The sequence below is a fragment of the Eptesicus fuscus genome, chromosome 24, assembly GCF_027574615.1.
Source record: "Eptesicus fuscus isolate TK198812 chromosome 24, DD_ASM_mEF_20220401, whole genome shotgun sequence".
Taxonomy (NCBI): Eukaryota; Metazoa; Chordata; class Mammalia; order Chiroptera; family Vespertilionidae; genus Eptesicus; species Eptesicus fuscus.
In genome coordinates, this window is record NC_072496.1 from 8806964 (window position 1) to 8829579 (window position 22616).

The 22616-nt window shown below is 40.1% G+C and overlaps 1 protein-coding gene across 3 annotated transcripts in view; it reads right to left on the bottom strand.

Annotated features, from left to right (window-relative positions):
• The window catches only part of LYPLAL1 (lysophospholipase like 1), a 66535-nt gene extending 50349 nt beyond the window's left edge, over positions 1-16186 (bottom strand). For all 3 annotated transcript variants that reach the window (XR_008555363.1, XM_054713101.1, XM_008149899.3), the window contains exons 1-2: positions 16064-16186; positions 10134-10233 (exon numbers count right to left, since the gene is read on the bottom strand). Coding sequence is in view for 2 of the 3 variants with exons in the window: in XM_054713101.1 (XP_054569076.1) it covers positions 10134-10233; positions 16064-16157 (194 nt within the window). In the remaining variant the exon portion in view is untranslated. The remainder of the gene's footprint in view (positions 1-10133; positions 10234-16063) is intronic.
• Positions 16187-22616: the final 6430 nt, after the last annotated feature.

Here is a 22616-nt window from a genome sequence, read left to right on the forward strand (position 1 = left end):
GGCAGCAAAATCTCAGACATATGTTTTAGCAGTATCTTTACCGATACAGCTCCTAGGACAATGGAAACTAATGAGAAAATAAACAAATGGGACTACATAAAAATAAATAGCTTCTGTACAGCAAAAGAAACCATCAGCAAAACAATAAGAAAGCCCACTGCATGGTAGAATATATTTGCCAATGTTATCGCCAATAAGGGTTTAATCTCCAAAATTTACAGGAAACTCAAACAAAATGAAGATAAACAATCCAATCAAAAAATGGGCAAAAGACCTAAATAGGCACTTTTAGGAAGAGGACATACAGAAGGTTGAGAGACATATGAAAACATGCTCAAAGTCACTAATCGTCCGAGAGATGCAAATCAAAACAACACCGAGGCACCATCTCACACCTGTCAGAATGGCTATCATCAACAAATAAAAAAAACGACAAGTGCTGGAGAGGATGTGGAGAAAAAGGAACCCTCATGCACTGCTGGTGGTAATGCAGACTGGTAAAGCCACTGTGGAAAACAGTATGGAATTTCCTCAAAAAATTAAAAATGGAACTCCCATTTGACCCAGTAAACCCACTTCTAGGAATATATCCCAAGAAATCAGAAACACCAGTCAGAAAGAATATATGCACCCCTATGTTCATAGCAGCACAATTTACAATAGCTAAGATTTGGAAACAGCCTACGGGTCCATCAGCAGATGAGTGGATTAAAAATGGTGGTACATCTGCACAATGAAATACTATGCTGCTGTAAAAAAAGGAACTCTTACCATTTGCAATATCATGTGTGTGCCTGGGGAGCATTATGCTAAGCAAAATAAGCCAGACGGAGAAAGATAAATATCACTCATTTGTGGAATATAATGAACAACATAAACTGATGAACGAAAAGAGAGCCAGAGAAAAGATTTTAGAATATAATAGAAGTAATCCTGTTATTTGCAGTTTTTTAATATTTCCTACAACTTTTGTGATATTATACTATGTTAGTACAGTTTTAATATTATTATATTTAAAATACTTTTCTTGAGAAATTAACTTTTATTGCATGTAGTATTATATTTAAAATTGTTTTTCTTGAAATACTAATGTTTATTGCATGTAACTTTATATTTAAAATCATTTTTCTTTAATTATTGTTTATTGTATGTAACATTATTATATTTAAAATCATTTTTCTTGAAAAAAAATTAGCCTGCTATATTTCATTCAACATTTAATTAACTTACCTCTAATGCCTTGGCAGGGCCAGACCAAATGATTTTGTGGGCCTTACACAGCCCATGGGCTGGACATTCCCCAGCCCTGCACTAGGTAAACCACTTTTATTATCTAAAATATATGCCTGAATATTTTTCTTTTATGTACATTAAAATAAGCATCTTGTCAGGACACTTTTTAGAGCACTACTGCGTTTCAAAAATTAAATAGTTTACTTGGTTTTCTTGTGTGCCTTTTCTCTTTACCTCATGGAAATCCTTCCACCTGATATAGTTGTAGCCCATCCTTTTAAATGGTTATGTAATCCTATATAATCCTATATAATAAAGAGGTAATATGCAAATTGACCCTTACGCCCTTGCACAATATGGCTGCCCCCATGTGGTCAAAGATGGCTGCCACAAGATGGCCGGCAGGGGAGGGTAGTTGTTGGCGATCAGGCCAGCAGGGAAAGGCAGTTGGGGGGACCAGGTCTGCAGGGGAGGGCAGTTGGGGGCGACCAGGTTGGCAGGGGAGGGCAGTTGGGAGGGACTGGGCCTGCAGGGGAGGGCAGTTGGACATCCCCCGAGGGGTCCCAGATTGGAGAGGGTACAGGCTGGGCTGAGGGACGCCCCCCTCCCCCAGTGCACGAACTTTGTGCACTGGGTCTCTAGTGTATAATAATAAAAGAGTAATATACTAATTAGACCGGATGTCCTTCCCGACGACCATCCTGATAAAGCCAGGACTGTGAGGGAAGCCCAGGTCCCGGGTGCCAGAGGGAAGCCGGTACTGGCAGCTGGGGGAAGGAAGGCCTATTCCTGCACAGATTTCGTGCATCGGGCCGCTAGTCTATATATAAAAGCCTAAGCAACTGTATGACCAGATGACTGGCCAGTAGCTATAATGTGCACTGACCACCAGAGGGCATACACTCAATGCAGGAGCTGCCCCCTGCTGGTCAGTGCGCTCCCACAGCCAACCTCCCACAGTCTCTCCCTGTGGCTGGCATTGGCTCCGATAGGGACTGGGCGAGCTGGCCTCAATCAACCCCGATCACTGGTCAGGCCAAGGGACTCCACCTGTGCATGAATTTGTGCACCGGGCCTCTAGTATCTTATGATCAAGATGGTCCACAGTGTAGTCAACCATTCCCCTACTAATTGGCATTTATTTGGTACTCAGGTTTTAGCCACCAAGAATGCTACATTAAATATATTTGTATATGTGTTTTTACCTACTGGAACTTATTCCTATGAAAGAGTCCAAAAACAGGTCTGCTGGATTGAAAGGTATAATTTTTATCTTAAAACGTGTTTTAAAGTAATTTCCATAAAATCTATAAATTAACCTTTCAACAGGAAAAGATAATAGCCTTTTGCCCACAGCCCTAACAGCAATCGGTGCTAACACCCTATAAAATGCTATCTCTGAACGGTATCAACTATCGTTTTAAAATCAACTTTATTGAGGAATAATTTACAGATATAAAAGTACACATTTTAAGTATATAGTTCAAAGACTTGACAATGTAACCACCATTGCCACAATGATACAGAACATTCCTTTTTCTCAGAAAACCCCTTCATGTCTCTTGGCAAGCGATTCACATTCCCTTCCCAGGCAACCAGTGGGGATTTTCTCTCTACAGATCAGTGCTGCCTCTTCTAGAATACCACACACATGGAATTACCTGATCATATCATTTGCTTTTTGCTACTGTGCTTTTAATTTTTTAGTAATTTAGAAGAGTGCTTTGTATATTATTGACACTTAAATATATAAAATACCAGCATATTTCACAATCTAGAACAAATACTCCAAAAATTTATATGGAACTTATAAAGACCCCAATGGCTGTAGCAATCTTGAGAAAGAAGAAAAAAGCTGGACACAATACCATATATCAAGAAGCCCAAAATACCTATCAGAAAGAATGTATGCACCTCTATGTTCCTAGCAGCATAATTTACAATAGCTAAGATCTGGAAACAGCCCAAGTGCCCATCAGTAGACGAGGGGATACAAAGCTACTGTAATCAAAATAGCATTGTACTGGCACAAGAACAGGTATATAAATCAATGGAACAGAACAGAGACCCCAGAAAGAGACCCCAAGCCATTGCGAACAATTAATTTTTGACAAAGGAGGGAAAACATACAATGGAGTCTAGATAGCCTGTTCAATAAAGGTTGCTGGGAAAATTGGACAGATAAATGCAGAAAAATGAAACTAGACCACCAACTTACACCATAAACTCAAAATGGATAAAAGACAAATGTAAGTCGTGAAACCATAAAAATCCTAGAAGAAACCATAGACAGCAAAAACTCAGACATCTCTTGTAGCAATACGTTTATGGCTACATCTCCTAGGGCAAAGGAAACTCAGGAGAAAATAAACAAATGGGACTACATCAAAATAAAAGGCTTCTGTACAGCAAAAAGAAACCATCAACACAATGGAAAGGGAGCCCACTGTATGGGAGAATGATATATCTGATAAAGGTTTAACATCCAAAATATATAAGGAACTCATACAACTTAACAAAAGGAAGATGAACAATCCAATTAAAAAATGAGCTAAGGACCTAACTGGACACTTCTCCAAAGTGGCCATAAAAATGGCCAAGAGACATGAAAAAAATGCTCAAAGTCACTAATCATCAGAGAGATGAAAATTAACAATGAGATATCACTTCACACTTATCAGAATGGCTCCCATCAACAAATCAACAAATGACAAGTGCTGGAGAGGATGTGGAGAAAAGTGAACCCTACTACACTGCTGGTGGGAATGCAGACTGGTGTAGCCATTATGGAAAGCAGTATGGAGTTCCTCAAAAAATTAACTCTGGAACTGCCATGTGACCCAGTGATCCCACTTCTAGAAATATATCCTAAGAAACGCAAAATACCAATCAGAAAGAACGTATGCACCTCTATGTTCCTAGCAGCACAATTTACCATAGCTAAGATCTGGAAACAGCCTAAGTGCCCATCAGTAGAAGAGTGGATAAAAAAGCTGTGGTACATTTACACCATGGAACACTATGCAGCAGTAAAAAAAGATCTCTTACCCTCTGAGACAGCATGGAAGGACCTGGAGAGTATTATGCTAAGTGACATAAGCCAGTCAGAGAAAGAAAAATATCACATGATCTCACTTATATGTGGAATCTAGTGAACAAAATAAACTGATGAATAAAATAGAACCAGAGACAGAAGCATGGAACAGACTGTGGAATCTCAAAGGGAAGGTGGAGGAGCCTGGAACACATGGAACACAAGATTTTCTTCTATGATTGTTTTCATTTTTGTCTTGAATTTTTCTGGAATATATGTGTGCAAGAAGTGACTAAGGGTTCAAGTTAATCTTTTATATGGATAGTCAATTGGGCCTATTAAAGAAAAAAACACCTTCCCTCACAAAGGCAAAATTCCACCTTTGCCATTTAATTCTATAGTTATGAGTTAGTCTCTCTCACCCAGGTTCTATGAGAGAATTAAGCCCTAATGCTTAATACATACACTATCCTAGCTAATAAAGAGGAAATATGCTAATTGACCCTCATGCTGTTACAAAGATGGAAGCACCCACAGCCAATAAGGAGGGAATATGCTAATTGACCCTCACGCTGTTGCAAAGATGGCAGAACCCACACCCACAAGATGGTGGAGCCCAGTCCCCTCTGCCCCGCCAGGGCGGCAGGCGTGCGGCAAAGCCAGGCCCGCCCCCAGGCAGGCCCGGCTGCTCCACATGCCTGCCTCTGGAGTCCCCCAGTCCTCTCAGCCCCTCAGCCGCCCAGGGCCGGCCTGAGGCACAGGCAAGCCTCAAATGGCAGCTGCCCAGCCAACGCCCGAGGTGCAGGCAAGCCTCAGATGTTGGCTGCCCAGCCACCCAGGGCCGGCCCAAGGCACAGGCAAGCCTTGGATGGCAGCTGCCCAGCCGCCCAGGGCCGCCCAAGGCTCAGGTAACCAGGGCCGGCAGAGGCTTGCACTGCCGGCAGTGGCAGCAGCAGAGGTGTGATGGGGTGTCGCCTTCCCCTGATTGCCAGGTCGCCTCCCACCCCTGAGGGCTCCTGGATTGAAGAGGAGGCAGGCCAGGCTAAGGGACCCTCCCCTCCCCCCCGGGCCTCTAGTGTATAATAAATGGGCTTCTCTCTTAATGCATCTGGAATGGTGCTAGTTCCATATACTATCCTTTGAAAACCAAGAAAATAGTCACTCAAATCATTTTTTGTGTTCTGAGATTCAGGTGAAGAACACGAGTTGAGAAGGCTCTATTCTTGTTGTGGCTATTCTACTGCTCTACCTACCTACACTGCATTAGCGTCCTACTGATGGCATTTCAGTGGTTTCCCAGTATGCTCTGAGGGGGTAATGCAGATCCCCTCTTCTACCATCAGTACCATCAGGCTCTTTCCAAACTTGTCCTGCCTATTCTCAGGCATCCATTCTTCTTTACCCATCTAAAAAAATTATCAAATAGTCAATTTTAAAATAATTTAAAATAATTCTCCTTAAAAAATTATTGCGGGATTTTAGTGAATCTTGCATGATTGCCTGGGAATTTGCATTTTATGACAAGGTCTGAGAGGGAAGATTTTTGCAGACTAGTTTCTCTCAGGACTGGTCCATTCTGATCCTCATCTAAGGGTCCTCCTGCCTCGTTCCCAGGCTCTCAGTGGAGCAGACATCAAATCCTGCACTGGCTCATTCTCTCGCACTCCTGCAACCATCCTGACCTCAGAAGCCTCTGTTCAAGAGAGATAAATGAATTGGAATCAGAAGGGGAGAGAAGATCGAAAGCATTCAAGCCTATCACATCCCGGAATCCCTTTGTCAGGATTAACTTTCTTAAAGTCCTCTGAAAATGAAGGCAGGTACTTTCCACCTAGTATTAAGGTCAATGCCAGACAAAATGAAATTCTAGACTGGATTCAATTTGTCATGAAAACCACAGTGATCTTCTGAATGAAAACTGAACATATCACTCACTTTAAAGGTGAATTCGATGGTTTTCCTCTTGAATTATTTCTACTTCCCTTTTCATTTTATTCTGCTCTTTCTCTAAGTGTTTATTTGTCTGTCTAAGCACTTAAATAAGGATGATATCATAGGCTAAGATATGAATCATTCTGGGAACTCAGCCATTAATAGAAAAAATGACATTCATTTAACTTTTTGTCTCTGACAGTGCCTTACTTAATTAGGGATTGATGCTCCATGGAGGTGAAATCCCAATGTAACTTTTACTAATATGGTTGCTTTTGGTTCTATTACCTAAGAAAATTAAAATTCTGTTCAAAGAAGATAATTGGTAAAATTTACTGAGGCAAGAAATACTTGAGAACTTTTCTGTTGTGAAAACGTAAGAATAATTCTCTTAAGATGTTAGAATAACTGTTAAATAAAGCATAAAAGTAAGATTGTTTTTTAAAACAGCTAACAAACTGGTACATATGTTATACTCATTTACCTTCCTCAAATAAATCACTTTATTAGCTGGTATAAAAGAGCTCAGACATTACCACAATAAATAAATATGTTAGGCAGAGAACATCTGTGTGGCTCCTAAATCAATCAATCAATCAAACTATTACACACTGGCAAAATATTAAGCTGGAATAAAATGCCCAAAGTTAACAGCAACAAAAAAAGAGTTGACATTCAGCCCGATACCAAGTTCTGTTTTGATCTGCATTCCCTAAAAGTTATAACATCCCAAGTTCATTCATAACCTTTAAGATAATGTCATCTGACTCAGTTTTCCTCTCTATCATCATTTCACGGTGCTTTCCAGTGTCCACATTCCCCTCCTGCTTTCCTTCAAACAGGACAGCCCGTTACTGATCCGAGGTCTTTGCATTTGATATTCCCCTAGCTGAAATGCTCTTTGCCACATCCTTGCATGGCGGGCTCAACTCAACTGTCACTTCCCCAGGGGAACCTTCTTTGACCCTACAATTTCCAGTATATCTCCCTTCCATCCTATAATGCAGACATATAGCCTCCCTATCCCATTATCCTACTTAACTATACAGAATGTATCACTATTTGAAATTAATACACTTAATTTCTCTCTCTTTTTTTTCTATTTCTGTATGAGTTCCCTAAGAGTGGGGACTTTCTTTCATACAGGGATACCCCCAGTGCCAAGAACGAGTATTTGCTGAATAATGGATGTCAATAATCATTTATGTCACTTGGATAATTTGTGTCAGGTAGAAATAAGAAAATATCTAAAACTGTTTTATTTTGCTCTGAATTTCTTTTCACTTTAATTCTTCTAAAATCCATATTCTAATTTCTAGGAAAAGGTCAAATTTTTCTTTTGTTGCTTTTTCAAAAAAGAACATGTTTCTAAGAAAACAAGTTTTTACATACTAATAAGTATTTAAATATGCTGTTTATAATACTCACTAAAAAAGTAAAACTATTTCTTCAAAATAGCTGTTTTGGACCTAAATCAAAAGTGCCTAATACTGTTTTGGAAAACATGTTTAATGAAAAATATAAACATGCAGTTCATGTGAAAAAGTAGTGAATCAAAAAGTAGAAGCACTATGCAAAATTTATAACTTAAAATTTTTTTTTTAAACACCAAGAGAAACTACATATCATATAAATTATTAATGGCTTGTTAAAAATTGTTATTATTTTTAAAATGGAAATTCTAATAGTAAACTCAAATCAAGAAAACCTCTAATTACAAATACAATTAAAGTATGTCACAGAAATAAAAATATTTATTGAGCACTTCAGTTAAATAGAGTCCAAATTAATATAATAAAAAAATGAAGCAATATTTTCCATTTAAAACATAACAAGCTAATTGCTGACTTTTACTTAATATGCCCCTAACTGGGCCGATTAAAACCACCTATTAAGTAAGACTGAGGAAAGGAATATCTTATAGCCAAATGACAATTTACAATTTAATCAAAACATACTGATATGCTTTAATAGACCACAATGGGATAAATATAATATGCTACTGTTCTCCTATTTAAATTCTTTCAAGTATGTGTAACTGTTGAAAGCAAATATCATAATCTTGTTTGATAGAGTTTTCAGTTTGCCGATGATATACATATGACAAGTATAACATAAAGAGGGGAGGATAAAAGATCCTGTATGGCTGTAAGGTTTCTATATTTCATGTAAAGTGACTAAATAAACAACACTAAATAGGTAAAAGCTTTGATAAATACCTTATATCCCTTAAGCAATAAGGAAAAAATTAAAAATAGATAAATGAACATGGAGTATTAAAAAATTCAAATAAAAAAGAAAATGGAAAGAGAAAAGCAGAAAAAAAACATAGACTTAAAAGCAAACATATCAATAGTTACATTAAATGCAAGTGGTCTAAACAAATACTTAAAAGACAGAGACTATTTAGATTGGTTAAAGGGGGGGAAAAAGCCCAAATAAATATTGTCTATAAGAAACCTACATTAAATATGATATAGATAGGTTAATAGCTAAAGATGAAGAAATACATACTATGTAACACTCCTCAAAGGAAAGCAAAAGGATGGAAAAACAGTATAACATAGAAAGGCATATATCCTATCTAATAAAAGGGTAATATGCAAATCGACCATCACTCCAACACACAAGATGGCCGCCACAAGATGGCCAGCAGGGGAGGGCAGTTGTGGGTGATCAGGCCAGCAGGGGAGGGCAGTTGGGAGGGATCAGGCCTGCAAGGGAGGGCAGTTGGGGGCAATCAGGCCTGCAGGGGAGGGCAGTTAGGGGTGACTGGGCCGGCAGAGGAGGGCAGTTGGGGGTGACCAGGCCTTCGGGGGAGGACAGTTGGGGGGGGGGGGCAGGCCAGAAGGGGAGGGCAGTTGGGGGCGACCAGGCCTACAGGGGAGCAGTTAGGCGTCGATCAGGCTGGCAGGGGAGTGGTTAGGGGATGATCAGGCTGGCAGGCAGAAGCAGTTAGGGGCAATCAGGCAGGAGAGCAGTTGAACTCAAATCTCCATTTCGGGGATCGGGCCTAAACGGGCAGTTGGGCATCCCTCTAGGGGTCCCAGATTGGAGACGGTACAGGCTGGGCTGAGGGACACCCCCCACACACACACACAAATTTCGTGCACCAGGCCTCTAGTACACTGTATTATTAAACAAAGTACATGTCATGTCCAGGTATTAGTAGAGATAAAAATTCCCATTTTATAATATAAAAGTAGCTACTAATGAGGAAGACAATAATCCCACATAGGCACACACCTAATAATATCACTTAAAAACACACCCGGAGAAAGAACTAAGGGAAGGAACAGACTAATCTATAATCATAGTTGAAGATTTTAATACCTATTCTTCAGGACCTAATAAAACAACTTTGGAGATTCTAAAATGGCGGTAGAGTAAGTGGAAGCTAATCTGACACTCTCCCAGGACCAAACTGGAAATACAATTAAAATACAGAAGAACCACTGTGAAAATTCGGCTGAAGATTCTCTGGAGAGAACACTGATAACCAAGGACGGAAAGTGGAGACTGCAAGGACACTGGTGGGAAGTGCACAGAGGCGAAAGGGGTGGCTGGGCTCCTCCTGCACACAGCAGCTGACGGTCTGGAGACATCTCAGCTGTGGGGGAGCAATCTGCCAGGCTAGAAGTGGAGTCCTGTAGGCCATGCTTGCGACAAAGTTTAAGATAAGAGCTCCAGAAAATGCTTTTCAAAGAGGGAATAAATTACCTCTCAAAACTTGGCCCAATAGTGTAATTACTAAATAAATAAATAAATAAATAATAAATACATAAATAAATAAAGTCTTTTAAAAAAGGTATCCCAATTTAAAATATTTAAAATACAGAATTAAGCTTAAAGAACATCTAGTCAGTACATCTATAGTGTATGTATGTTGTATGCCAAAGAGCTATCCTGAGCATTGAGATCAATTACTACTTACCTGGGAGGAGCTGTTGGATAAATAATTTTTATGTGTTGGAATGTTAAATCTTGATTTAAAACTTGCTTGATCCACTTTCTCAAACCTTGTCCAGAATCACCTGATGAATAAAAAAGAAATCTAGATTAAGATAAAACATTTTGACAATACAGTGTATTTAAAACAATCTAAAACTTTCATGTCATACAGAGGATGGAACAAGGAGTAAATCTCCATACATAAAAATAACTGCAGAAATTGATTTATCAATATGAACTGATCAGGCATCAATAGGTAGAAATAATTTTGATTACTCCTAATTTCACCATTGAACACTTTAAAGACCTTATTTAAGCTTGAGTTGTAAGTTTCCTCATTTGTTTAAAGGTTATAGTAGGAACACATAAATGAAGTAAATCAATTTTTCTAAATAAAAATTCTATTTTTTTCTGACTTTAAATAGCCATTTCTTATCTTTACTCTTAAAAATAGTTAATTCCTAAAGTGCTTATAAACTTTTATAGTTGGAACAACCTAAAACTATTTTCTTGGTTAAAATAATAAAATCCTTCAAAAGGGGTATTCAGCATGTTTGTATTTTTAAACTCAAGAAATTAGAATTTAACTTTGAGAACATGTTTACATGACCTAAAATAATGATTATATGTTCCAAGGCTAAAAAAAATCACCAAAATTCATGCAAGAATAAATGTATGTGTATATCCATTAAAAAATGAAGGAAATATAGCCCATCTTATACTGTCCTGAAGAGGAAACATAAACGGTAACAACTTTAATTTTTTAATCAATCAATTCAGTAAGACATCAATTTAAAAAACACCTACTGAATACATATTAATGTGTCAGGCACTGTGTTCTCTGCTAGAGGCGGTGACGGGAAGGTGAGGGGAGAAGGAATCCCTAGCCTCCTGGAGTATAAGTTTAGTGTTAGAAACAGACATTAGTCAAATAATCATCTACATGTATGTGAAAGACATGTAACCACTGCAAAAACGAGACGTGTGGTGCTGCCAGGATTTACCGTCTTCAGAAATGACCCAGTTAAGGAGTTCAGGAGTAATTTCCCTGGAATACAAGTTCTGCAAGGTTCATTCTGTGTTTTATCCACTGAGTCATTTGTTCACTTAATGCTTACAACAGGACTGACACAAACCGGGCGTCCAGGGTAGTTGCTGAATGGTGTGAACTCAATCTACAGGATGGTGGAAAGAGCATCTCAGATACAGCGTAAGGCAAACAGGAATACCCTCTGTTGGAAGGAGCAGTAGGACATCTAAGAACTGAATAGCAGTGAAAGAAGAGCAGTGAATGCGAGCTGAGGTTAGAGCCACCCATTTAAAAATAGCTGTCATAAAGCGTTTGGCTGGCCTTTGTCCCCAGTTCCTAAGCAAGAGGTAACCTCTAAACCCTTAGAATTTCCTGAGCGATTAGAGTGTCTTTGTTATTCATGGAAGGGCCCGCAAACCACAGGATAGTTTCACTAAGATGACTCAGGGTGGGAGCTGGCCAGCCAGAAAGACCAACCATGTGATTAGAAGGTTGGGGCTTTGAAACATATGATATCAGCCTGACCTCCAGGGAATAGAGGAGGCTGGAGATTTGAGTTCAACGCCAAATCAATCATGTCTATGCAATAAAACCCAAATAAAAACTCTGGATAAAAGTTCAGGTGAAACTCCCTTTGTGACAATATTCTTTTGAGTCTTGTCATACCTCGGTGCTGGGAGTTAATTCATTACTGGGGATTACTGAGGATGACAAAAGATCCAGGTTTCCAACCCTCCCAGGCTTTCCCTACACGGCTCTTCTTTTGGCCGGTTCTAACTGGTATCCTTACGCCATAATAAAACTGTAATTATAAGAAAATAAATGAGGCTAGAGAAGCTGAAGGAACCTGACACGTCCTGAGAGCATAGAAAAGCTAGACATGTATTTTGGCAGGAAGGTGGCTTGCTCTAAGGATCACCTGGGAAACGGTGAAGACAGAACTGAAGGACAAAAGATGTGGGAGATCAGTTAGGAGGCTACTGTTCACGTGACAGATGCTTAGATGTGCAGAACAGCAGTGGAGTATACAGAAACAGGAACTAGAGATACTAGGAGCTAAAATTAACAGAAATTGGCAAGATTTGGGGTGGTGGTGGGGGGGGGGGGGCGAGTGAAAGGTTTCAAGGCTGACAGTGAGACTTTTGGCCAGGACACCTGGTGAACAATATAGTGCAGAGACAGGAAATGCATGGAGCAGCTACTCCTTATTCCTGTTTTCTTTTTTTTTCTTTTTCATAGAACGTACTATCTCCTACTATATATATATCCTCCACTAGGACGTAAACTCCAGGGGAGCAAGGATTTGTTTGCTTTGTTCATTGCTGTACGCCCAGAGCTGAGAACAGTCCTTGCACCGAATGGCCATGTAATAGATATTTCTTGAATGAGTGGATTAATGAATTAGGCTATTGGAGAAACATGTCTTGAGCTCAACTGTGACCTAAAATGGAGATACACATTTGTGCTTCCTGTATTTAGGTAAAGATACAATCTGTGGGCTTATATGGAGGTTAGCCCAGGGAGAGAAATGTAAGATGAGAAGAGGACCTAGGACCAAATATTGAGGAATCTCAACATTAATAGCCAGAGAAGGACGAGTCTGCAAAATAAACCAGGAGAAGCAAACAGAGGTAGAAAGAACCAGGACAGTGTTTCAAGAAAGCTGAGTGCTGCTGACAGTTCAAATAAGAGGAAGACTGAAAAATGACCATTACTTAGCAACACTGGCAACTTGAAGAGCCAACCCAACCAGCCGGCCAAGGCTCACTGATAGGCAGGCTGCTACTCCCTGGGCCCAGCTGGCAGGAAGCCAAGACCTTCCCTCTCCTACAACCAATCACCACCAGACTCAAGTCTACTGCTGCCTGTAACATCTATTTATTTATTTTTGGCAGGGGGTGGGGGGGGTGGGGGCAGCAATTAAGTTTTTTTCCCTTGTTCACACATGAACACTAGCAGGAAAGACTATCCTTTCCTGACCTCCCCTCATGGAACTGCTAAAGAAAAATACCCCTGGGTGGAGATATCACATGGTACGAGACATGTGACACTTGAAGAAGCATGTAGTCACACTGCGCAAGCACCAGAAAAACCTCGCCTCTGCATGCTTAGCCGTCACTTTCCCCACCGAAGCCCCTTTAAAATGCTCCCTGCCTCGGTTCGAGGAGCAGCCCCTGTCCCTTCCCTTTGTGGTGCTTACTTGTGCACAAGCAAACCTCCTTTCTCTATATTGGTTTCTGGTGAGCTCTTCTGATTTCTATCCTGGGCAATAACAAGAACCCAGCGTGAGAGTGGTAGGACTCTCACCTGTGACCTGGAAGGCCCAGGTTCAATTCTCAGACAATGTGCCAGGCTCTGCATTCGTTTCTGGGGCTCTCTGCCCTGGGAAATCGCAAGAATCCAGGGTTTCAGAGACGTAACATTACCGTGGAGAAAGCAAGACATGCACAGTTTGGGCCTGCATGAACCTTGTAACTTAGTGTGGAGTACAGACATTAAAATAGGACATTATAAATATCATGAATACCTCTGAACTACAGTGTCCTAAGGAAATATGTAACAGTGTATTCATGTAATCTGGGAGGCTGAACAAAGCTAGTTAACTGTCATTTGTTTCCACTGTCCTTGGAAAAGGTACTTCTTTGGTATTTTAGTAGCAGGAAAGGCTCAAATTGATTTGGTTTTATATAACTTCCACTCCCTCCCATTCATTCTATGGCTGCCATAAGATTCCAGAAGAGAACCACAAACTCTTAAGATTAAAACAAAACAAAACAGAACATAACACCGGAAATCTGCCTCTAAATACTTCTCATCAACCTTGAAAAGCAAAGCTGAATGCTACAAAACACCATCCATCCACCAATCGCCAATTCCCCCTTTTAAAAAGCCAGCACCTTATTCCAAGAGCACGGTAAAGCTATTAAAACTGGTTTACCCATATTTGGATTAACCAGAAGCCAAACATCTCCTACCCCATAACCACATATATCCAAGTTTAATGTAAAATCATACTCCTAATAAGAGTTTTATTCGCTAAATGGAGCTCTTAATGTACAGAAATTGAATTTTAGTTGCAAAATTGGCAGAACTCGTTGGATAAATTCTTTAAGTACAAAGGGAAAAACATACACACACACACACACACACACAAATACACACAATGGACAACTCAGAGCTATACAGTTACAAGTTTTCAGAACTACAAGTTCCAGAGCTATAAAGTTACAAGTTTTTAAAATGTCATAATCTAAAACTGAAAAAAAAAAAATAAGAATAGTTCATTTAAGCAAACTGGCCCAGGAAAAAAACAAAAAACAGAACAAAAGCCTACGAGTGTTCCCTAAAAATACTGTAAAATAATTAACTTATTAAAAGGAGTATGGTGCTGGGGAATTTCTGGGTGCTTATAAATGAATACTCTTGGAGCCCTGAACAAAATCAGTAATAGTCACCTTCTAATTATGCTCTATCAGTCAAGTCTTACCCTTTAAACGTTGTTGGCCCTTTTCTAGTTCCAAAATGAAACATCCTCGTTCAATTTCTGTGTGAGCATGTGTGTTTTTTTTTTTTCACCTTACCTCTCCAGAACCCCGATCCTGGACCCAGAAAGTTCTCTGCTCAAGCCCCAACTCCTCCCCTACTTAAAGGGGATAACATCCAGGTGGCCTTGGGCAAGCTGATCAACCACCTGAGACTCATTTCCAAAATGACAAACCTTCGCACCCACCGGCCCATTTCCAGGCCTCCGCTATCCGACCACCATCCTCCTGAAGCCTGATGACATAAGTCTCAGCTCCAAGACCACTTTCCCAGTCAAATCGGATGATCCCTTCACCTTCCAAAAGCCTTCAAAAGGCCAAAAACCACAGCGTTCCCCTCACGATTCCCTTGGCAGTAAACCCTGCACCATCTTGTGACTCCACCCCCTCCCTTCACAGCTGAACTCAAACTAATTTAGTTTTTTTGTTTTAAACTTTAGGTAGGCCCCCTTCGAACGCTGGCTGCATCTCATTTCTTAAACACACACCTCCCCCCACAAAAAAAATAAAAATAAATAAATAAATAAATAAATAAATAAATAAAAAATAAATAAAAGAAAAGAAAAAGGAAAACCCCAAAACTAAAAACCATTTCCCAAGAACTTACCCTGGGCCAAGGACTAGGGGCGCAAAGATTAAAACAAGGGTCCTTACACCCGAAAAGCTCAACATCCAGAGGGAAAGACGCACAGGAGTGTCAATTACAGAGGAGTTTCAGAAACCTACAGAATTCAGGACACGATACCCAAGGCGGGCGGACTTGGCTGTGTGCTACACCTTGGGGTGCTTGGTGACAGGAAGGGGGGTGAAGGGGAGGCAGGAAAGAGAGAATAAAAATTATGTACGTTAACGGTGCGTCTCAATGGCCTCCATCACTGTGGGAGGCTGGAGGGAAGTGGCAGGTGACCCACTGGTGCGGAAAACCCCAATCCCTAATGGCTGGCCCTGAGAAGTCAGGTCTTTGTCCCCGGAAGAGGACTCACCTCACTAACGTGCTCTGTTTAAACTCCGGGGAGAGGGATGGGGGCTGGCAAGGGCGCCAAGGGGCACGTGTGGTGGACGGAGGGCTGGGCACGTAGGCCGGAAGCCAGGACGCGGGGCCAGTGACCCCAACAGAGAAGAAAGGAAGGCAAAGGGGGGGGGCGCCTGGGGACAGGTGACCACGCTGCCCGTGTGCCCACCGGCGCGGGGCTACCGAGGGGCAGCCACCCTCTCCGAGTCCACCGGGCCCTATGGGGGTGCGGGGCCCGGCGCTTCCTCCGGCGGGGGTGAGGGGGTGGTGCGGCGCGGGGAGGGTGTTTCCCAAGGGGCAGGGAACAAGGACGTACAACTGGAATCCACCTGAGCCGTGCAGGAAAATGAGGGAGGCGCTGTGCCTCCCAGCCGGCGACACCACGCACCGCTGCAGGCGAACTGACCCCGACACGGCCGCCATGGCTGCAGCCACGACCCGAGTTCCGCAGGCCCCGCCCCTCCGGCGTCCTACGTGCCCGCGCACGTACGCGCACGTACGCGCACGCCGGGCTGGGGGGCGAGGCGTGCCTGAAAACGCGCATGCGCCGACAGGCCTGGCGCTGTCCCGCCTCTGGGTCAAGTCTGCAGCCAGCAGTTCTGTGGATGCTGTGAGTTCGTTTTTTTTTTTGCTAAGAATGGTTTTTATAGAGGAGACAGCTTCGGTAAGGGCAAGGAATATGTATATATGTATATATATTTTTTTTCCTGTAGGATTTTAAACGGAACTCCTAAACTCAGGACTTTTTTTAATTTGGAAATATATCGGTGTTCATATGTTTGAAGTGGAACAGGTATCGACATATATTACCTTATGCTTTGGAGTTTGAACAAGATGTAGCTAACTAGCTATTTATACTCGGGGTAAAATAGCACTCTTTGTATAGTTTTTTAAAAAAATAGTTTACAAAGCAAATCTAATTTTAAAGAGGGACCGTTTCACACCCATGGATTATTGAAAGAAATGGAAAATAAATGTAGGCCATGGTGTGGAAAACTTGGGACCCCGCGCATTGTTGATGGGATTGCAGAATGGTGCAGCAGCTATGGAAATAGTTCGGCAGTTCCTCGAAAAGTTAAACAGAATTCCCATGTGATCTAATCATTTCACTTCCAAATGTAAAGGCAAAAAGAAAAACACACACAAAGAACAAGAAAGCAGGGCCGCAAACATACGTGTACACCAGTGTGGATGGCAAAATTATTCACAATAACCAACCCAAATGTCCATCCTTGGATTAATGGAAAACAAAATGTGGTATAGACACACAATGGAATATTATTCAGCCTTAAAAAGGAATGAAATTTTGATACGTGCTACAACGTAGGTAGGTGAACCTTGTAAACATTACTCTAAGTGAAGTAAGCCAGTCACGAAAGGACAAATATTGTGTGATTCCACTTACAGGAGGTACCTAGCATAGACAGTTTTATGAAAGACTGAAAGTAAGGTAGTGGTTACCAAGGCCTGAAGGGAGGGAAAAATGGGGAGCTACTCTTTAATGGCTAGAGCCACTGAACTATATACTTAAAAATGGTCCAAATGGATAATTTTTAAAAATATATTTTTATTGATTTCAGAGAGGAAGAGAGGGAGTGAGAGATAGAAACGTCAATGATGAGAGAGAATCATTGATCGGCTGCCTCCTGCACGTCCCCTTCTGGGGACCGAGCCTGCAACCCGGGCATGTGCCCTGACTGGGAATCAAACCATAACCACCTGGTTCATAGGTTGAGGCTCAACCACTGAGTCACAATGGCCAGGCCAAATGGATAATTTAATGTTATGTATATATTATCATATTTTATAAAAGCACTCCTCCCCCAAAATAGAATTACTTTCTATGTAAATATCTAACCACAGACATCTTTTAATACTGAGTGCTGTCGCCCTAGCAGGTGGCTCTTTTCCTCGTGTAAAATTCTAAACAACCCAGTGGAACTATGAGTGCTGTTAAACACCTGACTTCCATTCGTTGTAGTCTACATCACATTTAAGCCATTACAACTTATCTTTTGGGTTAAAGGTAATCACCCTACTCCCAAGCAACTGCACTGCTTATCTACCACACTCTATGCTATCACACTGTTATACCAATGCTGTGGATGGGAAGCCACATGCCATTAGAAACCCAGCTCAAAAAGGAGCTTTTTGAGTCCTTTCACTAAAACCTACCGATCTTGAGCTGAGAGTGCTCAGAGTGGAGTCATTAAGGACCGTGGTCGGCAAACTGCAGCTCACGAGCCACCTGCGGCTCTTTGGCCCCTTGAGTGTGGCTCTTCCACAAAATACCACGGCCTGGGCGAGTCTATGTTGAAGAAGTGGCGTTAGAAGAAGTTTAAGTTTAAAAAATTTGGCTCTCAAAAGAAATTTCAATCGTTGTACTGTTGATATTTGGCTCTGTTGACTGAGTTTGCCGACCACTGATTAAGGAGGACAGGATGGGTTGGGTTGAGTGCTGATGATGAATTCTCAAAACAATTCTTCTGTCTCTAGACCCGCCTTCCCCAGGTGAATCTCGTTAACCTCCAAGAGCCAGGTGAGAAGAGGGCAGTGCTGTGCCCAGGCCACAGGGAGATAAGCCAGGTAAGGCTTTAAGTTCTACTCTTAGAACCCTGTTTACTACCGGAAAACCTTGCTGTGCATGACTCCATGCCTTTGAGACAGCAAAAAATCAGAAATAGTTCCTTCACAGCTGTGTTTATTATTATTGCTAGTAATAATAATAATAATAAGCAACTGACATTCATTGCATATTCGAGGTGCCAAGAACCATCTTAAGGAAATTCCCATAAAACTCAGAACTATTGCTATCTGTTTTTGCCAGTGAGGCTCAGAGGTAAAGAACTTGACTCAGGGTCATCCTATCAGTCCTTTGTAGAGTCTGGACTCACACGTAGGGCTTATCTGACTCCAGACTTTAGGTCCTTAACTGGTACCCACATTTACACATTAGCTCACAAAAATAAGACAAGACACACACCAACTATGTTATTTAAAAACAAAACGAAGCTGCTGGGATTTGGACTGTGGCCCTTGAGAATCTCTATCGATTAGGAGTTCCTGTGGTTCTTCAGATGTCCCCAATTCTCCCGGTGTTAGTTCCTGGTTTACTTCTCCATCACAATGACCACCTGTTTGAGCGGTACCTGAAGGTTGGGATTCTGAGTTTCACCTTGAACTTGAGCCTTCCCAGATTCAGGATCATTATTTCGAATCGGCCAGATTCTTCCAAACTAATCAAAGTGCTCTTTTATTTCCAGTGATTTAAATGCTTAGCTATTGTTGCTATTCCTTTCATCTTTATTTATAGAACAAACAGAAGGTTTTAGATGACTATATTTAGAAATGCCATCTGGTAGGCAAACTATTGAACAAAAATGTTTTGTTCCTTTCATGTGACTGCAGTACTTTGAAATGTAATTAAGTATCAGGATGGTTGTTTGCTTCTTTTATGGTGGATCTTTTGCCCTGTTGAACTTGGGGGGGAAATTATCCCGGGAAGAATTTTATTGGTACATTCTTTTATTCTTTGTGTATCTTTTAATTATTTTGTTGTTGCTCATTTGCTTTCAGCCAATCTGTGTGCCCATTATGGATGCACTCTTTTTTTGCTAAGTTGAATGTCTAAACTAAGAGAGTCAAGTAAACAAAATAAAGGCAAAACAGAAAAGTCTCCCTTTTTGCAAAGTTTCAATATCTGTTGGGCTCTAAACATATAAATGTCAGGGTCAGAGTTTAGTTTGCTGTTCCACTATGTGTTTAGAAATCCTTTAGGGCACACTTGTTGGCTTAAAAAAGTGATTGAAATATTAGCCATTTAGAGTAGTATGTTTGGTATTTTCAAATGATTGCAATTAAATGAAATCACATTAGTCATGCAGACATTGCACAGTTATCCATTAGTTGTTTTACTCATTTTTGAGCATCCAGTTGTATCCTCTCCATTGGTTGTTTTTAAAAAATATATATTTGTATTGATTTCAGAGAGGAAGGGAGAGGGAGAGAGAAATAGAAACACCAATGATGAGAAAGAAGCAACAATTGGCTGCCTCCTGCATGCCCCCTACTGGGGACCCAGCCTGCAACCCTGACATGTGCCCTAACTGGGAATCAATCTGTGACTTTGTGGTTCATAGGTCAATGCTCAACCACTGAGCCACACTGGCCAGGCCATTGGCTGGTTTTTATCTGTTGCATTATTCAAAGGGACAAAGAAACACATGTACATAAGCAATAGGTATACATTGGGTAAAATGCCCAGCATTCGATTTTTTCAAATTTTATAAATTGACAATGTAACTTTCTTTTGTGAAAACTGACTAGGAAAAAACTTAAAGGTCCTGAATTCATATAAAACAGAGCTAAATGCTTTAGAAAGGAATGGTTATATGTGATTGTAAACTTTAACATAGCCATTGCCTCCGTTCTTGGGATCTTAAAGATTTTCCTGTTCTGGGCTCAAATGCCCTTTATACCTGCTCTACAACATTTGTACATTTGATCATTTACTTTTCTGTCATTCCCATTCCCCACTCTCATACAATGGGCCTAAAACAATCAACAAAAAATAAAGAGTTTTTCTTTAATGCTGCCACTGTGCTAAGTTCTTAGTAAGTATTCTCTTACTGGAAAGCAGACTGCAGATATGTGTGTGTGTGTGTGTGTGTGTGTGTGTGTGTGTGAAGAGAATTTTCACTTAATTTTTCTCCCCTGTTTCCCACTAGTTTATATTTGCATGGTCATTATAGGATGCATAATAGACAAAGGATGTTCAGAAATATCACTAACTACACCTGTGTCAATAGGAAAAGTATAAGAGATGAACAAACCATCTATTGAATAATTTACATTTTTTAAAACACACTAAACCTCAGCTTTTGGAACCACAATTGACTATTTCAACTTCTTGCTTCAGTTTGTACCAATGATGATCTTTAAAAAACTGTTTATCTGTGTAATTTATTTCTCTCTTCTAACAATTTGCGTATTCTTCTTGCTACCATTGAAGTCTAAATGGGAAAACATTAACAATATTTTGTTTACGAAGACAAGTGAGTTGACTGTAATAAAAATATTGATTCCTGTCTTGCTTCTCAGTGAGGAATGCCACCCATGAAGTGTGTTGGCATTTGAAATATGATTTCAAGAAAGCCAGAAAAAGTACATACCTTTACTTGCAAAAGTATGAATTATTTATTTTACTTCACAAAAAAATGTAAAATGCACTAATGTTCAACTTAGGCTGAAAACAATTTAATGACAGTTTTTACCTAAACTATATAAAACATTAAAAGGGCTTTTAATATCTTAACATAGTCTATAAGAATGTATATTCCTTTCTATCCAGCATAGACATAACATTTAAAATCTAAAAAATTAAAACATTAATAAAAGATAAATAATAACCAGTTTACATGAACTTAGTTATTTATTTTTTTAAAAAAGAGTAGATTCACATATGTTATATAGATTTAAATCTTCCTCTTTCCCATTAAAAAAATTGCTATTTATGTAGGTGTTTGTTTTTTTTTTTTTTACATTGTGCAGGTGGAGTTGATAGACGAGAAAGGGTATTTCATGGTTATTAAAATTACTGAATATACTAACAATTGCTCTCTCTTGCCACTCTTGTCAGGGACTAGTTCTGCTCAGTCACATGGCTAACATCTGGAAGCCACTTGGAGTAATAGCTACCACCAACTTGTTGCTTGTTCAGAAAAGACATACTAGAACGGATGTACAAAAGGCAAATTCAGTGTTTCCCTTGATACACACATATAGACTCAAATCTCATCATTGTCTTTAAGCCGTTATTTAGTCCCCTGAAAAGACCGAACTGTTAATAAACATGTTCTTTGTCTTAAAACAAACTTCCAGAAAACATAAAAATGCACTACACATGCAACCTCTTGATTATTTCAGTTCACACCGGACATGATTTTCATTTTGACCCTTGGCCTTGGCCATAAACACAAGGTGAATGCATTTTTTCCCTACAAGTTGTACTTTGTGTAAGCACTCTGTTTCCCTTATAACATCATTAAGGAGACTTGCTCATTTCTGACTAAAAAAAGAGAGAGAGAGAGAGAAGAAAAAATATAGAGTGTGATATGAAAAGTCCAACCATACTCTTTGTACACAACAGCACTCATTTCTTAACCATGTTCCCCCAAATCTCTCAGGCTTTTCCAGTAGAGTCAATGCAAGAAGCTTCTCTAGGGATTTCATTTAAAAGATTCTGAATGTATGTTATATTTCACAATAAAAAGGGTATTAAAAAAAAGATTCATGTGAGCTGATGAACTGATTTCTAGTACATTTTAAAAATGAAATGTATTTTAATAAACACTGACTTAATAATTATTCCAAGTGTGTATATATTTTTTGGGACACCCATATATGTGTATATATATACACACACACACACATATATATATATATATATGTGTGTATATATATGTATATATATATATATATATTTTTTTTTTTTTTTAAATAACGGTCTATATCAGTGGTCGGCAAACTCATTAGTCAACAGAGCCAAATATCAACAGTACAACGAGTGACATTTCTTTTGAGAGCCACATTTTTTAAACTTAAACTTCTTCTAACGCCACTTCTTCAAAATAGACTCGCCCAGGCCGTGGTATTTTGTGGAAGAGCCTCACTCAAGGGGCCAAAGAGCCGCATGTGGCTCTGGAGCCGCAGTTTGCCTACCCCGGGTCTATATCATATGTTAGAAAAAAAGCTTGTTTTTATATTCAAAGGTTATGCTAATCATGGCAATTATTTGGGGATCTGAAGCTTAAAATGAAGCCCTTTGAAGAGAGAACTTGAATTTGTGGCTGTGACTGTTGTTCCCAGAGGTTGTCATTGTTT